This window comes from Chelonia mydas, chromosome 18 (genome assembly GCF_015237465.2).
Source record: "Chelonia mydas isolate rCheMyd1 chromosome 18, rCheMyd1.pri.v2, whole genome shotgun sequence".
Taxonomy (NCBI): Eukaryota; Metazoa; Chordata; order Testudines; family Cheloniidae; genus Chelonia; species Chelonia mydas.
Window position 1 is genome coordinate 10,632,208 of NC_051258.2, and position 27,828 is coordinate 10,660,035.

The 27,828-nt window shown below is 40.0% G+C and overlaps 1 protein-coding gene across 11 annotated transcripts in view; it reads right to left on the minus strand.

Moving 5' to 3' along the window:
• VPS13D (vacuolar protein sorting 13 homolog D) overlaps positions 1-27,828 on the minus strand; it is a 199,207-nt gene that overhangs the window by 59,816 nt on the left and 111,563 nt on the right. For all 11 annotated transcript variants that reach the window (XR_006286399.1, XR_006286398.1, XM_043531476.1 and 8 more), the window contains 2 exons: positions 18,172-18,306; positions 17,439-17,606 (listed from right to left, as the gene is read on the minus strand). Coding sequence is in view for 9 of the 11 variants with exons in the window: in XM_043531476.1 (XP_043387411.1) it covers positions 17,439-17,606; positions 18,172-18,306 (303 nt within the window). In the remaining 2 variants the exon portion in view is untranslated. The remainder of the gene's footprint in view (positions 1-17,438; positions 17,607-18,171; positions 18,307-27,828) is intronic.

Genomic DNA, 27,828 nt, shown 5'->3' on the forward strand with positions numbered 1-27,828 from the left:
TTTTAAAAATCATTAAATTATTAAAAAATAATAATAATAATAATTTAATAATTATTAAATTATTTTAAAAAATTTCTCCTCTGTAAATCCTTTTGGTACTTCCTGGTTCACTGAAGATGTCACAAACAGACACTACATACCTAAGACTCATTGTAATCCATACACTGCATAAAATGTTACAGAATAATACATTCAGGGGTATCCTTTAGCAAAACAAGACATCACAAGATGGATTTCGGGGGGGGGGGGGGGGGCGCAGAGAGAAGAATTAAATAAAGGTCAGTTATAATTTATTCTGTTATAATTTATCCCACCTTCAACACAGACACACAGATCCCAGCTGGTGAGAACTTAGGAAATCTTAGGCTATGCCTACACTATGGGGCTTTTAGTGACACAGGTGTGCTGCTACAACTGTGCGGTTAAAAGCCGCGCAGCGTAGCTGCTGTTTGTCGGCAGAAGAGAGTTCTCCTGCTGACAAAAAACGTCCACCCCCCACGAACAGAAGGGGCTTTGTTAGAAAGATATCGCTCCTGCCGACAAAGTGCTGTTCACACTGGCGCTTGTCGTCGGCAAAACTTTTGTCGTTCTGAGGTGTTTTTTTTTTTTTTTTTAAACACCCCTGAACGACAAAAGTTTTCCCGACGAAGTGCCAGTGTAGACAAAGCCACAGTGTAACTCAGTTTTTAGTTTTGTTTTGCAGTGCACTGTAGTGGGGTGGCTGCCCCACTCCGGTAGAACAAGGGTTAAAAGCAGCCCTGCAGAGGGCTGCGTGTGGGATGTAGGAAGTGAGGGCAGCTGAGGGAGTAGCTGACCACAGGTCTGGCCAGCTCAAATAGGGCCCAGCTGGCCCTGATAAGAAGGCTGTGGGCCAAAAGCTGGAAGGAGTCTCACTCTAGCCCCGGAGGGAGAAGGGCTAGCTGCCTGAGAGGAAGGTACCTGAACTGGAGCAGTGCTGCTCCAGCCCGGTAAAACCCCAGGCTGCAGGCCTTGTTGAAGGCCAACAGAGGCAGCTGGTCCAACCCCTTTGCCAATGATGAGCGGCCATTATAGACTGCAATCTGCCCCAGTGAAAGGAGGCTAGATGATGACTGGCAGTAGCCACTGAGGCAAGGTGGGTTTAAAGGGTTGGGGGTTCCCCTGGGAGGGGAAACCCAGAGTAAGGGGGTACTGCTGGGGGCAGAACCCCGAGGTAAAGAGGTCCGGGAGGGACATAGGGCCAGCGGCAGGTGAGACACCAGCCTGCAGAGGGCGCTCCATATGCTGGAAAAGAGCTAATTCCCAGACAACCAGCAGGAGGAGCCATGCCGGTGAGTCACTGCTCTGCTACATGCACCTTCGAAAGGCCATTAGGTTCTCCCATCATGTTTGGCAATAAACACTGTTATATAAATAAAAAACTTAAACTCGAGATCTGGAAAATTCTTGTTTTTCGCTAATCTAGGCTCTGTCCACTGCTTTGGTAGAAGCCAGCCTGGGCAGGGATTTCTTTCCCAAAAAATACAATACAGAGTATCTGAGACTGACCCCCCACTTGGTAAGGCAACTCCCATCTTTTCATGTACTGTGTGTATATATACACCTACTACTGTATTTACCTCTCCATGCAGCTGATGAAGTGGGTTCTAGCCCACGAAAGCTTATGCCCAAATAAATTTGCTAGTCTCTAAGGTGCCACAAGGACTCCTCATTGATTTTGCTGATACTGACTAGCTTCCCAGCCAATCAATATTTTATAATCTTTTTTAAAGTAATCCCTATCTAGGGACACTATGTTAGAAACAACTGTGTTTAAGCTAGGTGCTATTATTATAAACATGATGTTTCAAGCCTAGTGAAGATACTGCAAACCCAAAGCAGTCTTGCAACCAAGAGGACTTACAGGCTCCCCAAGACTGTACGTTGTTGGTCATGCAGAATGCTCTGAAGTGCTCTTCTTGCAACTTTCTCTTCGCAAACTCTTATCACCACCTCTGTGATGTTCAGAATTTTGTCTCAAAATTTAAAAAGTAGGGTCTTAAGGACTAGAAGAGAGAGAACTTACAAGCATGCAAAATCAATGACACAGACAGAAATAATTTAAGTGCGAACTGATCAGAGTTAGAAATTGAAAAACTCTAGTTCTTACACTTTTGGATTATGCAACAGGAAAATCCCTGATCATGACGTCTGGAGAGTCATTCTGACATCACAACAGCAAATCCTAAACAGACTCCTTTGTGTCTAGATGCAGAGGAAGAGCGGTTCATTACAGGAAGCAAGGCCTCCACTAGCAGCAAACAGAGCGATAGGAAAGCCATGAACAGGCACCAGCATCCTTTGGAGAGGTTAGTGTTAAGATTTCCAGAGTTTTCGTCAAATGCACCCGTTCCTTATCACAGAAGCAAAGAAGGCTATCCTAAGCAGGAATGCAGGGTTTGAAAACTTTATTTTTTCTGCTACTAGCTTAACATTTACTTCCTTTAAGTGTTATTGACAAAGTTAAATCTCACATCCACACACAGCTTGGGCTTGAAATGACCTAGCACCTCAGCTGTTTGTCATGGGAACCAAAGGTTCAAACATATATTTAAAAAATCATTTGAGAAACTTAGAAAAACATTACTGAGAAGTGTATTCTTTTAGCTTATGTAGTACAAAATCTGATCAAGTTATCCTTTATCATCACCCAAACGTATCTTAAACTTCTTCATACAAAGGAGAAAAGTTTCTTTGCCACTGTCATGACAGCGACAGAATAGAAGGCTCAAGAATTAGAAAAAAAGCACTATGAGTCATCGGCGCCGACTCCGTGGGTGCTCCGGGGCTGGAGCACCCACTGGGGGGAAATGGTGAGTGCTGAGCACCCACCGGCAGCGCCCTTATCTGCTCCCCCTCCCCCTGGCGGATCGGCGTTTCGTGGCATGCAGGAGGGGGGGAAGGGCGGAGGAGTGAAGACGTGGCGCGTTTGGGGATGGAACAGGGCAGGAAGAGTGGGGGTGGGGCCTTGGGGGAAGAGATGAAGTGGGGGCAGGGCCTGGGGTGGAGCCGGGGTCTAGCACCCCCTGGCACTTCGAAAAGTCAACACCTGTGCTACAAGTTCCTGTTTGTAAGAACCATGCCCACAGATTTGTATTTATAATACATACTGTAGTAAGAGTCATATTAATAACACTTTGAACCTGTTTTTCCAAGTTCACCATTGAATATATATGTTGTAATAATATTGTTCAGACAAGTCTCTACCAGTGATTAATTTAATGGACAATACAATAGTTTTCAGCTAACAGAAGTCAAAATGTTTTAGTCCCTTGAAGTTATTTGCCTTGTTTTTAATCAAGCTATTTCCACAATTAGTTCATTGAGTGTTTTCACGAGTCAGTTACAGGATTTACAAAAGAAAATCTAAAATTTAGTTAGTTAAAAAAAGATTTTACACTAATTAAACCTCTCACAACGAAATGCAAAGAAATTCAAAGGAAAAGCATCATTTATTTATTTCACTGTGTGTGGCTGTTCCCCAAACTTAAACACACTGGATGATCTTGCTGAAGGAACATGCTGCTGTAGCTAAGCACAATGACATGCACCAAGGACAGACGGTTAATGTTAGTGAAAAGCAAGGAAACAAGGAGTTAACACTGGCAATCTATCCTCAACTCATGCTGTTGTACTAAGCTATTATAAGCACATACAACAAGGAAGATCATGCAGAGTTATGTTAGACCAATAGCTATAACACCTAGGTAAAATGAGTGAATTAAGCATGTGTGGCCAATCCTTTACTATAAAAAGAAAAGGAGGACTTGTGGCACCTTAGAGACTAACCAATTTATTTGACCATAAGCTTTCGTGAGCTACAGCTCACTTCATCAGATGCATTCAGTGGAAAATACTATAGATTTCCTTCCTTTTGTTGCGGTGTCACAGGTTAATGTTTAATGCGTTTCTGTGTCTCTTGTTAAAGCCTAAAAAACCTTTAATGGAAACGTACTAGAAATTACTCACACAACAGACAAACCTCTTTACTATGCAAATCACATTGAGCTGGCTTTTTTTTTTTTAAAAAAAAATGTGCATTGTTATTAGATGGATTGTATAAATACTACATATTTAAACAATTTCAAAAAAAAACCCATACATTATTTAGTAGAAAGGCAAGAAGCCATTTCCCCCACTTATAAACAACTACACATTTGTCAACTGTGTATTATCCTGGGCCTGAAATATGAATAATAAAAATACTTGTGGTCTTTGAAAATTTACTGTGTACACGTGGCAGGAGCTACTTCTCCAAATTAAAAGCCGCAGTCATTTAAAATTGATTCGCAAAGTACTGGAAACGGCAAGATCATATCACTTGTCATTAACACTCTCCTACCCCCCCTCCCCAAAAAAAACACACCATAGCTCTCTTGTTCAAGCACAAGAGCGTTTCTAAAAATCATTTAATATATATTCTCTCTTAGAGAGCATAAACCAAACCGATCTTAAAAAAAAAAAAAAAGTGGGCCTAGCAGAGAAAAATGTATGAGAAAGCTTAAGCCAAGAACAAAATGTTTATGACCAAGTTACAAACCTCTGAAGACAGTGATTTATAATGGAAATACTGACAGAACATTAAATATAGTGACAGAATTGATTTAAGCTTAAATTAGATAGTACTATACTGAATTTCTACAAATGCAGAAATTATGGTGGTATCATATACAAAATGCATATAGACTCTGACTCCTTTCTGCCCTTAGTTATTGATCAACAGAAGAACAAAAAAGAAGCCAGCTTTGCATTCAACACTGAACACACATGATACCTTTTTGGAAATTCCGGAGACATTTTCCCCACCCCCACTTATGTCACACAATCAAAGTAAAGGACCTTTAATTAGCTCACATCCCATCGTTAACTAAGCTTCGTAATACATTCTGACAACGGCATGTTGGCTGGGTAATCTGTGAAGCCCCCTGATGAGTTGTCTGTATGGATGCCTGATTAGCTGGGTATCCCAGGGGAGCCCCCCCGCTGTTTTTATCTCCACAGATGCCTGATGAGTTGGGTAGCTTCCCCCAAGGACCTCCTGTGAAGCTGCATCAGCAGGTGCCCATTGGCAATAGTTTTGTGTTACAGGGCTGAATGAGTGATCCCTGCAGGAACTGCCAGCTGTTTTCACATACACAGAAGGCAGTCAAAAGTCCACAGCATGAACTTGGAATGACCCCAACTGCAGAATCACTGGCGGGTTCATCTGGAGGGCAGCTATGCTTTATTAAACAACTAATACTCTTAACAGATAACTTTCAGAAGGAAAAAATATTAACTCTTTCAAATCTTCTCTAAGTTTTTTTACACAGTGTAATGGCATGTATTATAAACTCTATAGTACTTTTAAAATCCCTTTCTAGTTCTTTGAGTTAATATGTAATAAAAATATCTTGGCACAATTCAATTCTTATTTTTTTAAATAATCTGACAGATCTATTTTTAGGCATTTTTCAATGTTCATTGATTTACTTTTTCAAAATTAAAGAAAATTATAGGGAGGGGGTCAGACAATTATTTTATGACCGTAGACTTTGAGATTCAAAAAGTGAAAGCTTTATAACTGTTAAAATCCAAATTGACAACACCTCATGTCAAAACACACAAAGTAAATATCCTTAAATCAAACTCTAATAAGTTCTCAAGCAGCATTTTTCCTACTTTGACTATTTGTAAATATATTTTACTATTCATGGATTTTTTTTTTTTGGTGTGGATGTGTGTGTGTGTGTGTGGTGAAATTTACGCTTACTGACACTTAGCGATCAAAAGCTAATCCTTCCAAGCCTAAATGTACTTAAAGAACTTTGTCAGCTTAAAAGTCTTCTTAAAAATAAAATGTCTTTATCTTATGTTAATAACTTAGATGAGCAAAACAATATAATTTCATTTTATCATCTGTGCTATTTGTTTACATTCTGAACTTCATTCTGCTTGGGAAAACAGACTAGTCACTTTCACTTTCTGTTTCCAGTCAGTTTCACTTTCTCTGGCTGATACACTATTATCAAGTTCATTTTGTAATAAACTGCTGGAGAATGTTTAAAACAAAGAATTTTGTTTTTCTTTCTCTCTTTTCTTTTTTTTTAATTAAATGAAGACACTTGTACTTTCTGTAGTGCTTTAAAGTTTAAAATGAAGCCTAAATGTGTGGCCAAAACTATCTTGTAGCATCTCTTTAAAAACAAAAAAACCTGTGTATTCACCTTATCTTCAAAAATAAAACACATTTTATTAGCCAACAGATTTCATTCTCATTAAGGCTTTGTATATATCTATTTTAAATTTTCCACAAAGTTTTCTATATTGTCTGTATCCAAATTAGAGTTGGGAGGCCTGTTTAGGCTGACACAAAAATCACTAAAATCTCACTAACCCCAACTCACAAACAATTGAGACTCTACCCTTTTCACCTATCAAAAACTAAAGATGAGAACTCTGAACACAGATCACTGTTTGCTTAAAAAGAACTCCAGCAACTTACACATCACACTTCAGGATAATTTTTTTTAACCTACTACATATTTACACAATACCTAAAATTACTGTAAACAAAAGATAGAAGAAAAACAGTTTTCTCTATTCAGTGTATTTGTTTATTTTGTGTATTTGGCAGCACTTTGTGTATATGATATTTTACTATTTCCTCTGCACAGTTAGTTTCCCCCACTTGGAGTCAGTCACACAGAAAAACAGACAGAAAAACTAAGAAAAATAATAATAATGGCTTGTAAAAACTCAAGCCGGTGGGGATTTAAAGCAGGTGTAGAAACTGAAGCTCTTTAACTTGGTTTTTGAAACTGTCTAGATTATAACTTAACACACTTTAAAATTCAATAAATGGCTAAGCTATTTATTTCACAGTTAATGAACTGATACCTTTTGCCTACCACATAATTTTGCTTGGAAAAAGCTTGGTATAAAGCTGCCAAACGCATGTCAGTTTGCTTCTGAATGCATACTTATTAAAAGACACACCAAGTCCAGATCAAACAGTTCTTTCAACAGAGCACGTCATCAATTTCATTTGGACTCACAGGCAAAGTAAAGCAGGACACCAGTATATATGTAGCTGTTTAACAAAACACACACTCTTGTGTAATGGCATTTTCCCTCAGCTATGACTGTGGCCACAACAGAATCATAGGGACCGCAAGGGCCTATTTATTTATTTATCTATTAATTTTCTTTAATAAAACATGAGGATTAAGGTGGTGGGGGAAGGGAATATGGAAACAAAGAAAGATTCAGTGATCCTTTAAAACTCTTAGACTTGCCTTATCTTTGTACAGATTTATACCAATCTCTCTCAAGATACAGTGGTCATGGATGCCAGATCTTTCTTATCATATGAAGGAGGGGTGACATTTTTCATGGCTTGCGATTGTCACCCCATTAGTCAGTGGGATCATTGTCTTCTAAAAGGAGGCACTTCACTTTTACGCTGCCCCCAAGGATTTGAGTGGTCTGCTTCTACAGCCTTTCCCCTCCAATTAAGGGAGCAAGAGATTGAAAACTAAACCCAGGTTTCCCGCATATTCTGTATCTCTCTACATAGATTCTTATACTGCATTCATCACCATTGTATCTGACCGCCTTTCACTAGTGTATTAAGCAACCTGACTATACACCTTGTTTGTCTGCACAGTACTAAACAGTACTAAATCACCAATTCTGATTATTATTTTGGCCAGACAGTTGGTCTATAATTTTCCATTTGTCCTTATAGTAACTGGAATATCCTATCATTGTCCTCAGTTCCAACTTCTGTTGATTTCTGATGCAGCAAAAGCAGATATGCTGTCAAAAGCTCAATCACTGAAACTAAGAGGAGATTACCACTTCAAAATGGCAGAAAATGATTACAGCACAGAGGCCGCATTAGCTCCATTGTCAGCTCACAATTAAGAATACAGAAGGCTTCTTGCACATAAGCCTGTACGCAACATAATGTTAAAATTCTGGAAATGAAAAAAAACCACGCAAGGTAATGAATGTTGAACCTCCACTTCCATATTCAGCTCGCTATCCAAAAGGACACCTAACAATTTGCCTGGGCAAAACTAAAACTCAATCAATTAGGTGTCCACAGACTTTTCTTATTTGGCTAGTTTGAACCTAAACCAGCTGTCACATCCACTCATTAGTCTTGGACAGACAGCAGAGTGGTGCCAAGATGAAAGTGCCACAACCTAGGGACACAACAATACAAAGAATTGATGACAATGAAGATCATACCACATCATCATTTGTCTAGGCAGCTTTACATATACACAAGAGAAGAATGGTGAGAAAAGTTACCTCCTAAACTTCACGTGTGAAGGTTCTTGATGATGAGAAATTTCCCATCACTACTGAATAAAATTTACAGCAGGATGACTTTTATTTCAGCTATTTACAATTCCATTCTGTCAAAATGATCCTGGAGTTTCTCAAACAAAACATTTCCAATGATGGACATGCATTAACTGTCTTAGCTTCTGAATATAAGTATCTTAAATGAGAATGGTTGACTGTATAAGTCAAGGGATGAAAAATTTTAACTCGCTGTTTATTTTACAGACAGCTGTCCACACCTTGGTAGTAAACTGCTTAGATTATGGCATTCTTCTTCTTTCTGGGATACATGATTCCCTTCTTACATCCCTTCAGCCTGACTAAAATGGCATTGACAAACTCATCTTCCTCTGCCAATACTTGTCCACGTTACTCCCTTTTTGCAGCCTCCATTACTCCCAATCACTTTCCACTTCAAATTCATATCCCCTCGTCACAGCTCTACCACTGCCTATCATCTCATCTCTTGTTTCCTGTCAGTCTCCTATTAGAATCACGTGCTCTGCCAATTCTACTGCCCTTCATGTTGTCTTCGCTTCCCCTTCCCACAAATGCCTGCGTGTCCTCCAAATTCCTGGAATATCCTTCCCATACCTGTATTTGAATGTAGCCTCCTTACCTGGCTTCAAAATCCCACCTCTTTCCACATCTCTAACAATGACTCACACTCCTACGGCAACATTTAAGTTTTAAAAGTTGGAACTAACATTATGAATACCTTACGAAAACAAGAAACACTCTATCCTTATTTGATAAACCTTCTTCCATCTGCCTTCCATGATGTCAATTTTCTTTTAATGCTATCGTATCATATCTAACACAGTGAGTAATGTTCTCAGGACAGTATTTATTCTCTCTAAAAAAGCTCCATGCAAACCTCTGGTGCTCTAAAACTTTACATACTATTATGATGAGCTCTGAAAAAATGGGCTAGGCCTCTGGCTCAGTGAAGGTGTCTTGTGCAGTATGAATATATCCCACTAAATGTTTCCAGACATCTGCCCCAAAAGAATGATTTAAAGCATCAGACAAACAGCGAAGGAAGTCCTAAGATATACATGGAAACTTGTCTTCCCTTTGTTGGCTGTGCAGCCAGTGTTCTTCTCTAATACCATCAAACAAGATTCATGGAGTGGCACAAGACTAAAAGAACTGTCAACTAACTGGCAGTATTGCTCAGTCACAATGGGGATGAGAAACATCAAGGATCAGAGAAGCTAGTTCCTTCCATGGTGGAAAACCACAAAACAGAACAATGGATATATACACTGGACCCTCAGAACACGCATCTGTATAGTGCGGTCGTGACCACGAATCCCAAATTTAATTTCTTTAATTGGAATTCATTTTAACGTGGTCCCCACGTTAATGCGGTACCATGCATGGATCCCAAATCCCGCATTCTAGAGAGGGTCCGGTGTATATATAAAAAAAGAGGATGTTCTCTTCAACAATGCAGACTCACTATTTTAGTGAAGTAGGAATGTCACAAAGACTTTGAAAACTAAAGAAAACAGGGAAACAGTTAATAAAATACTGATTCATGGGCTGAAATGCCATTTTAAAGATTCTTTTTTAAGTGTTCCTTTAAACTGGCAATACTCAGACCTCAGCGGTTCAGGAACCAAGTTAGCGATCAACATTACCCAAAAAAGCCATAGTAGTGTGAATTCATTGTTCCATTTACTATATAGACATGTATACCTATAGAGTAAGAGCATCCTGACCGGTTAATAACTAATCACAGTGTTTTTAATATCATGTGCTGCAAAGAGCTGCAGAAACACATTAAAGAGCCACCTGCAGCTCCGGAGCCTCAGTCTAAGGATCACTGATTTAAACCCTACCAAGACCTATGGGACAAATCTAAAAATGTTGCATTGACAATTCAGTAAGAAAAGCAAATCTGGTAAAAATTCAGAGATAAGAACTCTCTTGTACAGAACAAAGAATGGGTAATGTGTCATAAGGGATCAAAGATACAGGACAGAATCCCTCCCTAATCTTATGTTAATGTGTTTTTTAAAATACGCATCTCCCAGCTGTGCTCTGTGCTGAAAACCAAATATTATTTAAAAAGTGACATCCTGATTGGTTATAGATTCTTTAAGTAGCAAAGTTCAGGAAGTAAATTGGCTTTTTATATATACATTTAAAGGAAGATGGCTATTAGCAAATAGTTCATAAGTAATCACTGTCAACTGTTCACACAATGAAATGTTCTACAGCTTTAATCTGCTTTATGGACATTGTATAAATGATAGGTGGTCAAATCTTGCTTATATTTAGTTTGCACAGGAAGCAACTAAAAGTCTGTCAGTTTATAAACTGCTTTGTCATACCTCTGAATTCTCCCTGATTTTATATGAAAGAAATTCTCCTTTACCTGGATTTTTTTTTGTTTTCTTTTACTCCAGAGTTGGGAAACTAAGAGCTAATGCAAAAAGTACACCTACAAAAACCCAGCCACCAGCTGACAACTGCTTAAGGAAGCAAAATAAAACCTCCTTCAGAAAACACCAAACTTTACCAGAAAATATGAGATCTCTTTTATGAGATTTATCCTTTTATGTTGCTTATATCTATAGCTTTCAGAATCTTTATTATCCCTTTGCAAAAACTTATGATTTTCTTCCTTTGATTTAAATGTTTAGTATTATACTGACAGATAGTTACAAAAGAGACTGTTCTGCTACAAAAGGAATCATGTCAATAGACCTAGTTCTCATTTGAAGTAAAGCTAGGATCTTAACCTTTTGCCATAAGCAGGCTAAAGCCTGGGACATGACCGAGTTTTTAGGCAGGTTACAGAACACTGTAAAACTTAGCCAACTACAAATCTGTAGTGCAGACAAAGGAGCAATCCTGTTATAATTGGGACCCCTGACATGGGTGTATTTGTAATGCAGACAGTCCAGGACAGGCCCTTTTTTGGTTTGGCTAAATGTAAGGCACAGTAGACTCAGGGCTCAAGCCTTTCACCTCCTTATTTAACTCAAGTAAAAATGACTGTAATGGATTCATACTAGTTCTTGTCTGTTTATGTCCACAAGTAATTTGTTACAATTGGCATTCAGGGTTCAAGAGACTTAGAATTTGAAAACCAGGGAAACTGCAAGTCCGGACCGAGGTACGTTGGCAAAGCTGTCTGATGGAATTTTCAAGGTCAGAAAGCTTTATAGTATAGTTTTGTTTCCAGTGTTGCTTTTATTTATTTTAAAACATTTTCCCATCAAATATTTGTATGCAGAAATGGAGCGTAGCTTTTCCATCACATACCAATGATTTAGGATACATTACACTGAAGCCAGGCATGTAAATGGATGAACGGCAGCCCGGGTAGATGTACTGGGGCTAGCTGTACTGTAGCTAGCTCGCCATAAAGAAAAGTAAGGACACTGTGGTACGGGCTTCAGCACTGGCTGCACAAGTGAGAAGGTATACAGGGTGGTCAGGGCTCATGTTGCTCACTTCTATTTTTAGCAAGCTAGCTTGAACACAGCTAGTGTGAGTACATCTACATGAGATTCTATTCACACCAGTGGCTGTAATGTATGTATACCCATAGGATGGATTCCTATACGGATTGCAAATCTTAGACAAATCACGTACAGTATCTGAAAAGTTGATTCTCACATAAAATAGCACACAGCAATTATAAAGTATATTAAACTTTGTAATCATTTTGCACCAGGAGTTGCATTATCTCGGCACAGTATCTATTTACTAGTAATGGGTACAATGAAACAAAGACTTCAAGTCAGAAGAGAGTACAGAGTCAATATAGGGCTTTAATTTATTTTGGTATTTAGCTCAGCATCTAACATGCATTTCTGACTGAGAAGTCTCTAAAAGAGTAATAATTTTAGGTTTTAGTAGTATCATGCCTAAGGCGGAAAACAAAAAAGAAAAAAGTTTGCAGGCCAAGAATTTGAGTCATTTCTGTGCATATGGCCACTGTAGGAGCCTCCATGCAGAGGGAATCAAATTCCCTCAGGTGCCTATATTTAGGATCAAAGTACTTTTTAAAATACAAAACTTGTAGCCTCCAAGGGATAAAAACTATAAAACTGTCTGAAATGAACTTTATTTAACCTAAGGTTTTGTGCCAACTTAAATACACTGAACTTCTCCTACTTGAAAGAAGGCATTTACCCACTGCGTGTTCTGAGATGCATGGAGAAGCCATTACAGGAATAATCAATAGCACTGTAAAACAGAAAAGCCATAAAATGACAAAAACAGATACAACTCATAAACAACTTACTTTTCAGTTCATGTAGGCACTTTCTCTGTATAGATTTCTTTTAAAGTGATGATTAAAGTTTAGCCTGACATGGTTGTATGAACAGAACAGATCTAGTCCTATTTACAGCCTCCAACTCACCTTAAAATCTAATATAAATTTTATTAACAGATCTTATAAGACACTAGGTAACTGAAAAACAAATCAGATTTGTGAAAGTTTTTCCAGCTTGTGGCTGGTAATTTTTAGACATGGAGGACAGTTCATCAAATTTTGGCTGCATTGCCAGCTCTACAGAATTGGTTGCATTGATGAAAAGGGACAATTTTTGGCACCGCTGAATCAGGTGAAACCCCTTGTAGTGAGAGCAGACACTAATTCATCATACTGTCTCTACAGACGGCACCAGAGGAGCAACACGAACATGATCTGTCGGCCAGGTCATGTTTTGTGTTGCAGTTAGGGTCAGATTTGAGTTTTTCCTTCTTATACTTAACAAAAATTAAAATGGTACCTATGCAACGTACAGTTATATATATATACACACTGTGTATATATATATATATATATTTTTTTTTTTTACAGAGAAAGCCGGTTTTAATTAATTTTACTCATTGTAGCAGTTATGGCATTTCACAAGTTATACTTGAAATATCAGTTTTGAGTTATATTGGCATTCCAGGGCTATATCTAGTTGTCCAAAAGCAGTACAACTAGTTGGGAAGGAGCCTTCTCCTTCATCACAAGTGTCTTGCTCACCCACGCCCCATAAACGGGGATTATCACTCTGCTGAGAGAAGCCCTTTTTGAGAAGGAGACTGTTGGTTGCTCAACTCGCATTCAGTTTCAATGGGAGTTTGGCGTCTAACTGCCCTCCGTGTCTTTGAAAATCTCTCCAACAGAAACCTTAGTTACAAATGACTCTGAAGTTCAGAGAATGACCTTGCCCTTGTGGAAAATGCAGTAAGGCTCGTGCCTTTAAAGGCAGAGATTTATGAGACTCTTACTGCAGATGAGATTGCAACCAGGAAACAAATCTGTATGGAAAGGAAATACAAAAGAAATAGATATCAATGGCTGGAACCAGATGGATCATAAATGCATGCAGCACTGTAAGCACAGAACGTGGGCATAAGTGTTCGTTTGGACAAATGGACAGCTCTAAGGAAGCTCCATGTCATTAAGTGATCTACCAGAGACTTGGATAGGCCTGTATTTGTGACACTGGTAGTGCTTGGACATAGATGATATGATGGGAGATCTCAGCTGCAGGTTTAGATTGCCCTGTAAGAAATCTAAAGGAGATGGAACACCCTGAATACTGGTGCTGATACTCCCATCTTAACACCAGCATGAGATTTGGTTCATACGTTTGCGAAGACCCAAAGGGTGGAAAGCTTGCTGGGAACAAGTCGGGTATTTATCACATTTGAGAAGCAGTATGCGATCTTGGTTAAGACTTGCTGCTGCTCAATAGACAAGGTATTAAGACTCAGATAACTTGGGTTAGGATACAGCCACAAACTTGGAAGATTCTTTGTTTACTGGGAAGACCTATTGAAGAGCTTTGTGGCAGATTTGCTAGGTATGAAAACCCTGGTCTTCGCTTATCTGGGGTTATGAGAATGCCCAATACTACTACATTTTTGACCTTTTGAATTGCTCTTCCTATTAGTGGGAGAAAGGGAAAAAGTGTCTAAAAGTAGATTTGGCCATGTTTGGGTCACAGCCTCTGCTCCTATTGACCTCTTGTCTTCTTCCCTAATGAAGACAGCCTTCTCAGCCTTCTTCTAAAATTTTTACTGGATGGGAACATCTCCACCTGGGGAGAACATAGGTCCCTGCATAGCAGCGACAATGTTCCGTGGTGCAGAGACTGCACAGCATTGTCTATCTGCTTTTGCATTCAGTGTGCTTCCTTTTATGTGGAGCACCCCGATAGAAACTAAGTGATCTTCTGTCCAAGACAGCATCCGTAAAGCTCCTGTATTTAGATCAAACTTTTGCATTCCATTTTCTGGTTTATGTATGCTGCAGTTGTCTGGTTGCCCAATTGGGTCAGGAGGTGCTCTTTCCTCAGGTGCTCTGCCAAGTCTTGAAGGGCCAACCTAACCACTTATCTCTAGCAAAAGTTAACACTGTGAAGACTTTCATACCTTGACCGTGTTCCCTGTGAGTCCTGAATGTGCTTCCCATATATAAAGGCCAGGGGTTTGGGGACCAGATTGTGAAAGGAGAGTCCTTACATAAGACAGTGGACCCCTCTTGAATGGTATTTTCACTTTCCTTTACATTTCCTGTTGGGGATTACGCTATGCCAGTTTAACAATCTCTGAAACTCTCACATGTGTTGTCTTATCATTGGAGTAATCTCCATGCAGGAGACTAGAAGAGACAGAAGCTTCAGGTAAAGGAGGATTGATATCACCCAGTTCCACGATACTTTGGAAATTAGAAACTGGATCATGATGACGGTTTTCCTGTGTCAGAAAGACTATGGCCCTTCTCTTGTCTACCTCAATCCTAGGTGAATGATCTTCCAGAACGGAATTCGGTTTATTAGAAATCTTTGTGCTTGAAACATGGACTGTCCCCTCATATCAACTGACACTGGACATTTGACATGCCTTATAACTAACCCTGATCTGTTTTATCTCATACACATTGTGACTGAGAAGTTGACAAACAGTTGTTTTTTGTAATTAACATAGGTCATTTTTATAATGAAGATCTCGATATAGCCTCATTGCCCTGGTGATCACTCTCCTTGCATCTTTGCTGCCACTCTTTAAGTTAAGAAGAAAAAAGGATTCTCTCCATGATCCTATCACAGACAGCCCATGTTTGGGATTTTCCTAAGAAAAAAAGCACAAGGATAATTCTGGGAGTATAGTTTACAGTACTTTGCCCCTCAAGGAAGATGCTCTGTACATACTGTGCTCCATGAAGCTGAGCTGTGACAGTAACCACAGCCTCTCCAGCAGGGGTAGTCAATTTGTTTTCTTTGTCAAGGTCCATATTTCTTGCTCAAGGTATAGTCAAGGTCCAGACTCCAGAGGAAATAATAATAGAAATAATAACAATCATGATAGTAAGTAAATACGAGTATTTCAGGGTCTGTTCAAAAGTGGCTGCCAGCCCAGATTTGGCCTGCGGTCCGCCTATTGACTACCCTTGCTCTCCAGTGTAAACTGATTGCCCAACTTCCACATACCTCCAATCAAGAAAGCAAGCTTCCAGAACCAGAGGAAGAGATGCAAGCCCACATCTACCAGAGACTACCAATAGGAGAACACTTTCTTTCCCACAAATAGGAATATATTACTTGTTTAATCTCTCTCTCTCTCCTACACCTCCCCACCCCAAAAACAGTCTGCTCCACAAATCTTAAACCTTGAACAAATAACTACTCTTCACCATGTAATAACCCTGTTACAACTGGGTTTTGTTCATCTGTAGATGCCTTAACCCCATCCATCCACCCACAAGAAGGAAGAGTAACATTATGGAACTCTCAAAAGCGACTGATATTCAGACTGTTAAAACCATTATGTATATTACTTTCTCTATAACCTAAATTCCCAAGTAACTATCGTGGACTTTCAGTTCTATTTCAGACTCTCTTGTTCCCAAATTGATAGAACATATCTTTAGGATCCACGATCTATGATGGAAATATGTTTTATTAATAATAATATAGTAAGTTCTTAAATAGAGCTCCCCTTCTCCACCAAAAAGTCCGCACGTGAGGAAGGTATTATTCCAACTTTACATATAAAGAACCTGAGGAGGAGAGGTTAAGTAATTTGCCCAAGACCACAAAGGGAGTCACTGCCAAAACCAAGACGTGTTTGTACAGTACCTAGTAAAATGGGCTCCTGGTTTATGATTGCCGCTCTTAGGAGCTACCGCAATACCAATAATAAAATAATTCACGGAGTTCCTACCTCTCAGTCCTGTGCTCAGACCATGCCTCTTTCTCAGGCACAAAATCATTCATGAGATTTTAAAACAGTTACAGTACTAGTGCACTAGAGCCTCCTAATCAACTTACCTTCGCTCTCCTCAGAAGAACAAAAGCATTTTCACCACAGCATAGAATTACTTATTAGCTAAATTTAAATCAAACACTTTTGTTTTATCAGAGTATCAAAAAGGCACAAAATTGGAAAGCTGTACACAGTTAGTAATACTTTTTTTTTGAATAAATGACATTTTCAAAACGAGCAAACCAACTTTAAAACCTAGTAAAATAAAACTTGCTACTATGTGGCATAGAAAAGGTAGCATCCAGGGTAGTGCTGGCAAATCCTTCAACTCCAGGTTCACAATAATCTTTATATGCACATCATATTAATTGATTAAATTCCAAGTGAAGAATTAAACCGGAACATCCAAAAGCCCTGTATATATCCTAGAATTTCAGGAGGATTCAATAACAGAGTTAATATACAGTTCTGTTCATGTACACAGGAAGACTCATGTTTTAACCATGAGGGAGAATTATTACGTTACTAACTGGGGCCTTGAACCTCCAAACACTTATGCAAATGAGTAACTCTAAACACCTAAGTAATTCCATTGACTTTGGTGGGGCTTTTCACATGCTTAAGGTTAACCATGGTACAGAAGTGTTTGCTAGGCCTGGACCCCAAACACAGGTTTTATTCCTCAGGCAAGACCTATGAAAATTAAAATTCAAGGATGATCTGTTTATAATTAAATACATCTTAGTGATTAACTAATTAGTTCTAATGTATCTATAAATATGCATCTTGTCTTTTTAGTGTGTTAACTTGCACGTTAGCTACAGATTATTTCATGTAACAACAATTACCTTTGCAGCAGAGTTTGATACTCCATGTGTGACATTTCTTATAAGGCCACCAACATTTCCATATTTTATTAGTCCTGTGACACCTTCTGAAACATCATTCAGGAGACCCATAGGGTTGCCAAGGAAATCCACCGAGCCCAAAATCCTTGCTGCCTGACTAAGCAGCTCCTATAAAACACAGTTAAATGAAAAACATTATCTACACATCAGATTTCATGGTCAGCAGGGCTAATAGTATTTTAAAAACTACAACACGTTAACATTTGACTCCTGGAAAGAACAAAAACATGCAAAAGTCAAAACGTTATCGTAAGAGACATGGTCAACAACACTTGTACTTTGTACAATGTTCTGATTGGTAAAACTATCTAATATGATGTCTGCCTACCAATCTGTGTCTGTTGATCAATTTGAAAAATGGGAACACAGTTTAACTATTTCGTTCTGGAGAGGCCAATTCCCCTCAAAGTAAAAAGTATACCAGAACATTAAAGATGGAGGAGCCAGAAGTTAATGATTTCAGCGGAGCTACATTGGTAGACTCCAGCAGAGTATCTGGCCCCTAACATTCAGTATGTTTAAAGAGTATTTATATAAACACACAAAATGATTAAGAGTTACGTATTTACTCATTAAAACAGGGAAAGGAATTTAATATTTGATAAAGAGCTACTAAAACAGAAAAGTTTTAGACTTTTTGTGGATGTCACAATACGATTTATCTGACACTCACCTCTTGAAAGTGCTTAAGGATATCATTAATGATAAACTCCTTTGTCTCATATGGGTGGACCCTAGTGAATGGATCCAGGTTAATCACTGCATCTTCAAATCGGATTAGAGGAAATCCCAGTGTGCTTTTCAGTGCCTAATGAAATAAAAACTGGAATTACGACTTTTATGTTCATCTGTATTTCTCCTCCATGATGTCTGAATTAATTGATTTCCAAGCAGGCAACAAATCAAATTTATCTAGCAGCTATAACAACTTGTTCCTGAAACAGTATATTCACATTTATCCAAAACCCTATTATCTGAAACTCTGCATTATCTGAATCCCTTCGTTGCTGGGGGACCAGGAAGGGACATGGATAATGAGGAGGTTTGGATAATAAAGCAGAGATCCCCAGTCAAAGCTGTAAAGGAAGAAGATGAAGATAAATCCCCTACCGGGAGGCCACCCTGCTTCTGAATGGCTCATGCAGCAGCGCCCTCCGCAGCCCTGCTGTCACAGGAGTCAGCGAGCTAGTGGGGTATGACCGCGGAGGGCCTGTGACACTGGATCTCTGCAGGCACAAGGTGCAGGGAAGGCTGCGATCCTGGCAGGGCAGAGCAGAGTACTGGCCAGGAGTCCCTGCTCTGCCCCACCAGGACTGCAGCCTCACTCCAGCACCTTGTATTTGCAGGGATCCAGTGTCAGTCACCCTAGGGGCAGTGCAAGGAGCCCTCTGCAGCCCCACTGGCATGGGAATGAGTGAACGGGGCAGAGCAGAGATTTCCTCCTCTTTGCAGACCAGGCGAGGGAAGGATGAGTGGGGGTGGGGACTCGAGGAGGCACCCTGCTGCTGAATGACTCCTGCGCTCTTGGCTATCCAAATTCCTGATTATTGAGATAAAAATCTGAATCCCCCACATTATTTGGATAATTGGGAACATACAGTAATCACTTTGTAATTATGGCAATAATTTTCGACATCGCCAATATACTGACAATTGATAAATTGTTTGAACCCTATTTGTCCACTGGTTAGAGAGTAATTAAGTATATCTCCTGATGTAACAAATCTTCCAACAACTTGACAGGATTTTAGTTTCAAAAGAATATGTTTTTTAAACTTATTTCTAAGATCCTGTGCTTAATTTTGTGTCAGTTACTTAATTATTCTGATACTTGTTCAAATACACAGAATTAAACAGAACCCAAAGTTTGGGAATTTTCCCTCCATACATATTGGATGGCACAGTAGAGGTTTTCCACTTTTCTGGATGTGTTAGGACAGGGGTTCTCCACTGGGGGGCGGGACCCCACAGGGGGTCACGAGGTTCTTACATGAGGGGTCGCAAGCTGTCAGGATCCACCCCAAACCCCGCTTTGCATCCAGCATTTATAATGGTGTGTGGTGGGATGGTCACACCATCATGCCTCAAAGGGCTTAAAACAGCCCTAAGAGAGGGCTGTAGCTGGAAGAAAGCTGGGCTGATTGGGGGAAGTAGCCATAGGTGGGGCCACGCCCCATTCAGGCCACAGCTGGCCTTATAAGAGGGCTGTTAGCCAGAAGCCGAGACAGACATGCTCTCTAGCTACATGGTGAGAAGAGGACCTGGCTGCCTGGGAAGCTGAGGAAGGTACCTAGGGCAGAGCAGTGCTGGGGAAGGACAGAGGGAGCTGGGGAGCTCCAGCTTAGCAGAGCCCCAGGCTGCAGACCAAGGTAAAGGCCCACGAAAGGGTACTAAGGCTGCAGAGGAGCGACCCAGATCTAGACAAAGGCAGCTGGTCTGACCCCACTTGCCGTTCATGAGTGGTACAGACTGCAGTCTGCCCCAGGGAGCGGGGGCTAGATGATGACTGACAGTAGCCACTGAGGCAAGGGAGGAATAGAGGGTTGGGGGTTCCCCGGGAGGGGAGACCCAGACTGAGGGGGTACTGCCAGGGGGCAGAACCCTAAACTAGAAGGCCACTGGGATCCGGGAGGGGCATGGGGCCAGCAGCAGGCAAGACACCGATCAGCAGAGGGCACTCCTGGCTGAAAAGAGCTCATTCCCTGGACGACCAGCAGGAGGCGCCGCAGCGGTGAGTCATCGCCCCACAACATGGTGTTAAATATATAAGAAAGTGTTTTTAATATAGAAGGGGGGGGGGCCACACTCAGAGGCTTGCTATGTGAAGGGGGTCACCAGTACAACAGTTTGAGAACCACTGTGTTAAGATGAAGTGATATTACGTACACAATTTCCTGGAGGCCACAGGCATTAACGTACCTCAGTCTCATCATTATCTGTGTTGAGTGCAATTCACTTACAATTGCCTTTTAAATTAACATTGTGAAGGAAATGAGGTGGGTAAGGTAATATCTTTTATTGGCCCAACTTCTGTTGGAGGAAGAGACAAGCTTTAGAGCTTCACAAAGCTGCTCTTCAGGTCCGGAAAAGGTAACCAGAGTGTCATAGTTAAATACAAGGTGGGGCAGATTGTTAAGTGTAAGGCGTTAATACATGTTGCAAGAAACCACTTAAAATGAAGTGGGCAATTAATACCTTTACAGTCATATGACAAAGGAGGGTTAGAAGATTACAAATTGTTGTAATGATCCATAAAAACAGCGTCTCTGTTGAGACCATGATTTCTAGTGTCTAGCACAGTTATTAATTTAAGTTCCCAAGCTCCTCTTTTGAAGGTGTTTAGCAGGTTTCCCTTGAGAAAGAGGACTCATAGGTCAGATATGGGACAATTGCTTTGTGGTAAGTTTCAGAGTAGCAGCCGTGTTAGTCTGTATTCGCAAAAAGAAAAGGATGCATCCGATGAAGGAAGCTATAGCTCACGAAAGCTTATGCTCAAATAAATTTGTTAGTCTCTAAGGTGCCACAAGTACTCCATTTCTTTTTGTGGTAAATGTTTGCCCACAGGTGATAGGGTGTTTTTTGTCTGTTATTTTTCTGTGAGAGTTCATTCAACAGTATAGTTAGTGTCTGGTTTTACCCAGACAACTATTGTTGGGATAATGCAAACAACACTGTGAAAGAAGGGAATTGTGCCAGCAATGAGAATATTGGCCCCATCTATATTTTGTTCAGTATGTGTGTTAAAAGGATATTTAAGGTAGACATGCTGTATCTGAGGCTAAGTCCATACCAGAGACCTTACAGCGGCACAGCTGTACTGATGCAGCTGCGCCACTGTAAGATCTCTTGTGTAGTCACTCTATGCTGACGGGAGAAGCACTCCCGCCAACATAGTGTTGTGCACACTACCGCTTATGCTGGCAAAATTTCGTGGTTTTTTCACACCCCTCAGCGACATACGTTTTGTGTACTTAAGTGATAGTGTAGACATGGCCTAAGCCCCTATTTAAAAAATAAAATATGGTCTAATGGTCTATCCATTCACAAAGTGGTTGGGAGACTGAGGAATCCTCAGACTGACTGAAGATGTTTTTATTTGCTGCAAGTTTTCTTTTGTTTTTTAATTTGTAGTTCTAACGTTACAAAATTACGCCTAAAACCAATTACAACTCCAATAAGACATTTTAGTTAGAATGTGTCTTAGCCTTCCTCCAGCAGTTTTGATGCATTTTTGATCCTGCCGCATATAGCTCGTCTCCTGTAAACTCATTTTCAGAGCTTGTTTTAAGGATATAATAAGAGTAAGTATGTTTGTGTTACCCCCTTTGCAACCAAAGTGATGGGCGTGAGAGCAGTAGAATAAAGCAAGTTTTTATTTTTTAAATAGGATGAAAATAGAGGTCTAAGTGGAGGGAGCCTTATGGGGGAAGTCTGAGCAGTGGAGGAAGACGACTGAAGAAACGGACACCCCAGGTGATGCTTGCACATACGCTAATTTACTTTAGAGCAGCACTGCTCATCTTCACCTTAGACAATGTCAGTGATAAAGTAAGATTGAGAAAGGGCAATTCTCTTTACGAAGTGTTTCTATTGGATCATTCACTAGGACTAGCACAAAGAAGATATGGACTTTGGAATCTTCAACTGTGGCTACTTTTTAGTATTAAAAAATATCGGATACGTGATATACCTGAAATTTTTCTCACCTTAGAACTAACACTAAATTCCTGTTTGATTCATAGCACTCATTCTGAAAAACTTACTCTTAGATGAAGACAAGCTTTGGCAGAACCTTTCCTACCTGTGAACAGAAACCATCTTTGGCAGAACCTTTTCTATTCATGAACTTTAACTCTAGATGATTTATGACTGAAATGAGTGATGGCATCCGTGATGTTATTGCTATCAGTGTCACTAAATGTTATATCTAGAAGAGAGTGGGGTTCCATGAAGCCAGTGTCACTTGGTCTCCAATACTGAATGTTGCCCAAGAGACAAGCATGGCATAACAATTTTGGACAAGTGAATTCAGGAAAAGAAATGAAAAGAAAAAAATGGAAAGAAACGGCGATAACATTTAGTTTGAAAAACCTTAGTTCTGTATTTGAAAATTTAGTATTTTAGATCTTTTGGAGGTGGGGATTTTTAAAATTAAAATATATTTTAACATCACAGAATTGAGGTATGTCGTCAAATACAACAGAAAATGAGATGAAAAGCATCTGAGGAACTGTTTACCTTTAATTTCCTTTTAACAAGAAAACTAAAATTCTAAGAAGAAAATGCAGAAAGAGAATGAAGATTAAAATTCACTTTTTTCATTTCCTAAGTGGCATTAGCTGTTGAAGCATTCACTAACTTCGAAATTCACACCAAATACCTAAGCCATTGAGACTCTAAGGTATCAAGAAATCTTTGGCATTTGTGTTATATCTTTCTACATTAATCATTATTACACCCATGTTAAAATGTAAAGTTAAATCAGGCAAAGTGAGTTATTCTGCCATCTGCAGGCCACTAAATTATGTTGCACAGCTGGTATAGGTGTGTGTGTTGGGGGCAGGATAAACTAGAAACTATTCATGCAGTAACTGAGTAACTAAACAAATGCAATAGTGTACAAACCTGTCACTTATTTGCACAAGTAGCAAGCAGTTTCCTGTCCATGATTGTTAGATGTTACATAAAGCAGGCCTGTTGATACAGGTAACTAATAAAAATAAATGATCCATCTGCACTGACATGGGCACTAAGTTGTGTCAAAGGCTTAAAAACATTTGAGGAGGTTGGGAAAATATCTATCAATAGTATAAAAAAATAACTTTGATATAAAACTGTACTGTAAATACTCTTTCTCCCAAACTATTCTGTACCACACAGGACTGGAACTCCCTTCTCTGAAAAATTCATACATGTTACATAGCCACTGACTGTTTTTATAAGAAAAAAATTTATATGCCCAGTTTTCTCTTGAGACAATGCTGGCAGCTACTGGGACGTATCTTTTTTCACAGTTAACAATACCAGTTTCTTTCAAATAAAAAAAAAATGGCAAGAGAGATGGTAGTAGGGTCAAAAAAATTCCAGCAAAAGTATTTAAGATCTGTGAAAATACATTTAGCACTCTAGCTAAATGCTGCCTTTGTTTGAAAAGCGCATGTCTCTAAAACAACTTGTCTTATAAACCTGTCTGGCCGGCCAGGCAGTCCTACACACTACCACTTCCCTCCTCTTCCTTACCCTCAAGCAGATCTGGATGAGGAGCATTCTCTTGTGCCAATAGAAAACAATTTAAAAACAAAAAACCAAACACATTTTGCATCCTGTGTTAAAACACAAACAGTGCCGGTAACGTGTTCCTGACTTGTCCTTGTTCACAGAACCATTGTTAAAAATAGTCTGAGTGTGTGGGGATGAATCTCATTTTATTTCCCATGGCTGAGTTCTCCATGGAATTCCATGGTAACACCTCACAAAAGAAAACATTTTTTAAATGGGTGCTTTTTAGCAGTGTTTGTATTAGTGGGGTGAAAACAGTAAATGATCTAAACAGGTTTTCTCATCTCTTTTATTTTTATTATTTAATTTCACTTTGTATCCGTTTAAAAACAAAGCCAATTTTGAATTCATTTGTTATTGATATTATTTTCAAAGCATTCATTAATTTATTTTCTGCACATTGTTGGCATTTCTGATAGAAATGGTTTCAGGTTTTTTAGTTTTAATCAGATTGTATGAACTCCCTCCCCTTACTTTAATTTTATGGTGATGTACACAAAAAGGGTTAACGGTGGAAAGGTTAGCCTTCCCCATCACTTCAGGTGGCCAGTAAAGCTGGTCAGGGAATGACATTTGTTTCATGACAACTTTAAAGGTTTAGACATTTGTTTTCATTGTGCGCAGGGTTTTGCAAAATGAAATTGTGATGAAATGTCTGTTTTTAGAGTAAAAAGTTGGGTTTTCAATCTCTCTGATCCATCCTGAACCCGTAAAATCTTTCCATCAACTTCTTTTTGTTTTCCCTACATGTTTTGGATGACAAAGTGGCAGTTTTTGACCCCCCAAAAAATGTAGTCAAAAAGTGTATGACCAGCACTAGCAACCAGTTCTCTAACATCTCTCTGCATTCTCATATTACAGTCACTCTCCTGTGATTCTCCTGTACTTATCCACGTGCTGCTCTCTACAGTTGAGGAGCTTGCCTTGTTCATTCTATATGCCCCATTCGCTCCAGACACAGACTATTCCTTTCCTGCCATCTCTTTAGCGTATGACATTAGCTTGACATTCTCTATCATTAAGAGCCCATTTTGAATTAAAGTTAGTTAGTTAGATGCTGTGTTATCACATTAACACTGATTCTATAATTAAAGACAATGGGGTCCTTCCCATCAGTGTAACAGAGCAGAATTCACCTCTGAGAATCAAGCAGCTCATAGACATAGTTGAGCTCCTGCGGGTTTGCTTTCCCTTCTGCTGGAAATTTTCTGCCTTCTGCGCAAGCAAAAATTATACAAGTCTCTTGAAGCAGACACTGCAAAATGCTTAGCAGGAAAAGGCACAACTGGCAACAGCATTCCCTCTCCCCACCCCACCAGCTCAAGATACCTCCAGAGCGATATGAGCCAGTTGACCCTGGGGCCTGACTCATACTGGAGCTGCTACCTTACTCTGAATTAAAGAAGCTCACAGATCTAATCATTGCAGTAAGCAAAAGATGAGCTACAAGAAACTATTTCAGAGCTTCATATAACTCTCCGTTTTAGGTACAGACATTTTACATAGATGGTCAAATGGATGCAATAATGGCTGACACAGAGATCCACTGCTCATTTAATGATTTTCCTCAGGACTTTAAAGAATTTAAGGGCAGACTATATGGCAAGAACTTCGGAGTGGCTTGAGATCCCAGACTGTGAGATTACTATGCATGTGGATTCCTAAGACTCTGACAATACACCTTCTCTCGAATTCTATTAGCTGGATTTGGTAAGTTCTATGCTAATGAAGAACTGCATGAAAAGCGAATCTGAGCAATATTAAAAGGAGGACTTGTGGCACCTTAGAGACTAACCAATTTATTTGAGCATGAGCTTTCGTGAGCTACAGCTCACTTCATCGGATGCATACTGTGGAAATTGCAGAAGACATTATTATATACACAGACACCATGAAACAATACCTCCTCCCACCCTACTCTCCTGCTGGTAATAGCTTATCTAAAGTGATCATCAAGTTGGGCCATTTCCAGCACAAATCCAGGTTTTCTCACCCTCCGCCCCCCCCCCACAAACTCACTCTCTTGCTGGTAATAGCCCATCCAAAGTGACTACTGTCTTCACAATGTGTATGATAATCAAGGTGGGCCATTTCCTGCAGAAATCCAGGTTCTCTCACCCCCTCACCCCCCTCCAAAAACCACACACACAAACTCACTCTCCTGCTGGTAATAGCCTATCCAAAGTGAACCTATCCTTGCAACAAAGCCCGTTGCCAACTGTGCCCACATATCTATTCAGGGGACACCATCACAGGGCCTAATAACATCAGCCACACTATCAGAGGCTCGTTCACCTGCACATCCACCAATGTGATATATGCCATCATGTGCCAGCAATGGCCCTCTGCCATGTACATTGGTCAAACTGGACAGTCTCTACGTAAAAGAATAAATGGACACAAATCAGATGTCAAGAATTATAACATTCATAAGCCAGTCGGAGAACACTTCAATCTCTCTGGTCACGCAATCAGAGACATGAAGGTCGCTATCTTACAACAAAAAAACTTCAAATCCAGAGTCCAGCGAGAAACTGCTGAATTGGAATTCATTTGCAAATTGGATACTATTAATTTAGGCTTAAATAGAGACTGGGAGTGGCTAAGTCATTATGCAAGGCAGCCTATTTCCCCTTGTTTTTTTCCTCCCCCCCCCCCCCCCCCGACGTTCTGGTTAAACTTGGATTTATGCTGGAAGTGGCCCACCTTGATTGTCATGCACAGTGTGGGGAGAGTGGTCAGTTTGGATGAGCTATTGCCAGCAGGAGAGTGAGTTTGTGTGTGTGTGGTGGGGGGGGGGGGGGGGGTGAGAAAACCTGGATTTGTGCTGGAAATGGCCCACCTTGATTATCATGCACATTGTAGGGAGAGTGGTCACTTCGGATGAGCTATTACCAGCAGGAGAGTGCGTTTGTGTGTGTATGGGGGTGGGGGAGTGAGAAAACCTGGATTTGCGCTGGAAATGGCCCACTTTGATTTTCATGCAGGTTGTAAGGAGAGTGGTCACTTTGGATAGGCTATTACCAGCAGGAGAGTGAGTTTGTGTGTGTGGTTTTTGGAGGGGGGTGAGAGAACCTGGATTTCTGCAGGAAATGGCCCACCTTGATTATCATACACATTGTGAAGACAGTAGTCACTTTGGATGGGCTATTACCAGCAAGAGAGTGAGTTTGGGGGGGGGGGGGGGGAGGGTGAGAAAACCTGGATTTGTGCTGGAAATGGCCCAACTTGATGATCACTTTAGATAAGCTATTACCAGCAGGAGAGTGGGGTGGGAGGAGGTATTGTTTCATGGTGTCTGTGTATATAATAATGTCTTCTGCAATTTCCACAGTATGCATCCGATGAAGTGAGCTGTAGCTCACGCTCAAATAAATTGGTTAGTCTCTAAGGTGCCACAAGTCCTCCTTTTCTTTTTGCGAATACAGACTAACACGGCTGTTACTCTGAAACCTGAGCAATATTAATCACTTGTTCTCCTTTAAACCTGCGTAAAGTGTGGGGGCAAAGAGCCTGAAAAAGGAGAAGAGAACTATCTGAATTCTTATTCCTATTGGTGAACTGGCATTTCCTAGTGACATTCCAAAAACTTATTAAAGCATCATGACTCATGCAGATGTTAAAAACTAGCTAGTACTAATATCTTTTTGCGTCACACTGCATATTACTTGCATTGGTTGTACGTTTTATCTCTAGAAGAATCCAATGGTTTTATGGACCATCATGTCATAGGCATCCAGGAAAGACAGAGGAAACTCCTTCAAAATCCTCTGAGATGTGGCTGTGCTATTTATTGCAATTGAATGTCCTTTTATAAATCAACTTCTGTGAAATAAAGGCACTAGCTTTAAATTCCAGCGTATGCTGGTGTTACTTGTGTTGGTCTTCAATCTAAGGCTAGGATTTACCCATTTTTAGTTACCCTGTGTTATTGCTTTTTAGTTTTTGAGCATGTGTGTGTGTGTGTGTGTGTGTGTGTGTGTGTGTGTCTGTGAGAGAGAGAATTTCGTGGAGAACACACACTCCCGTTAATATTAATATTATAAAGCAT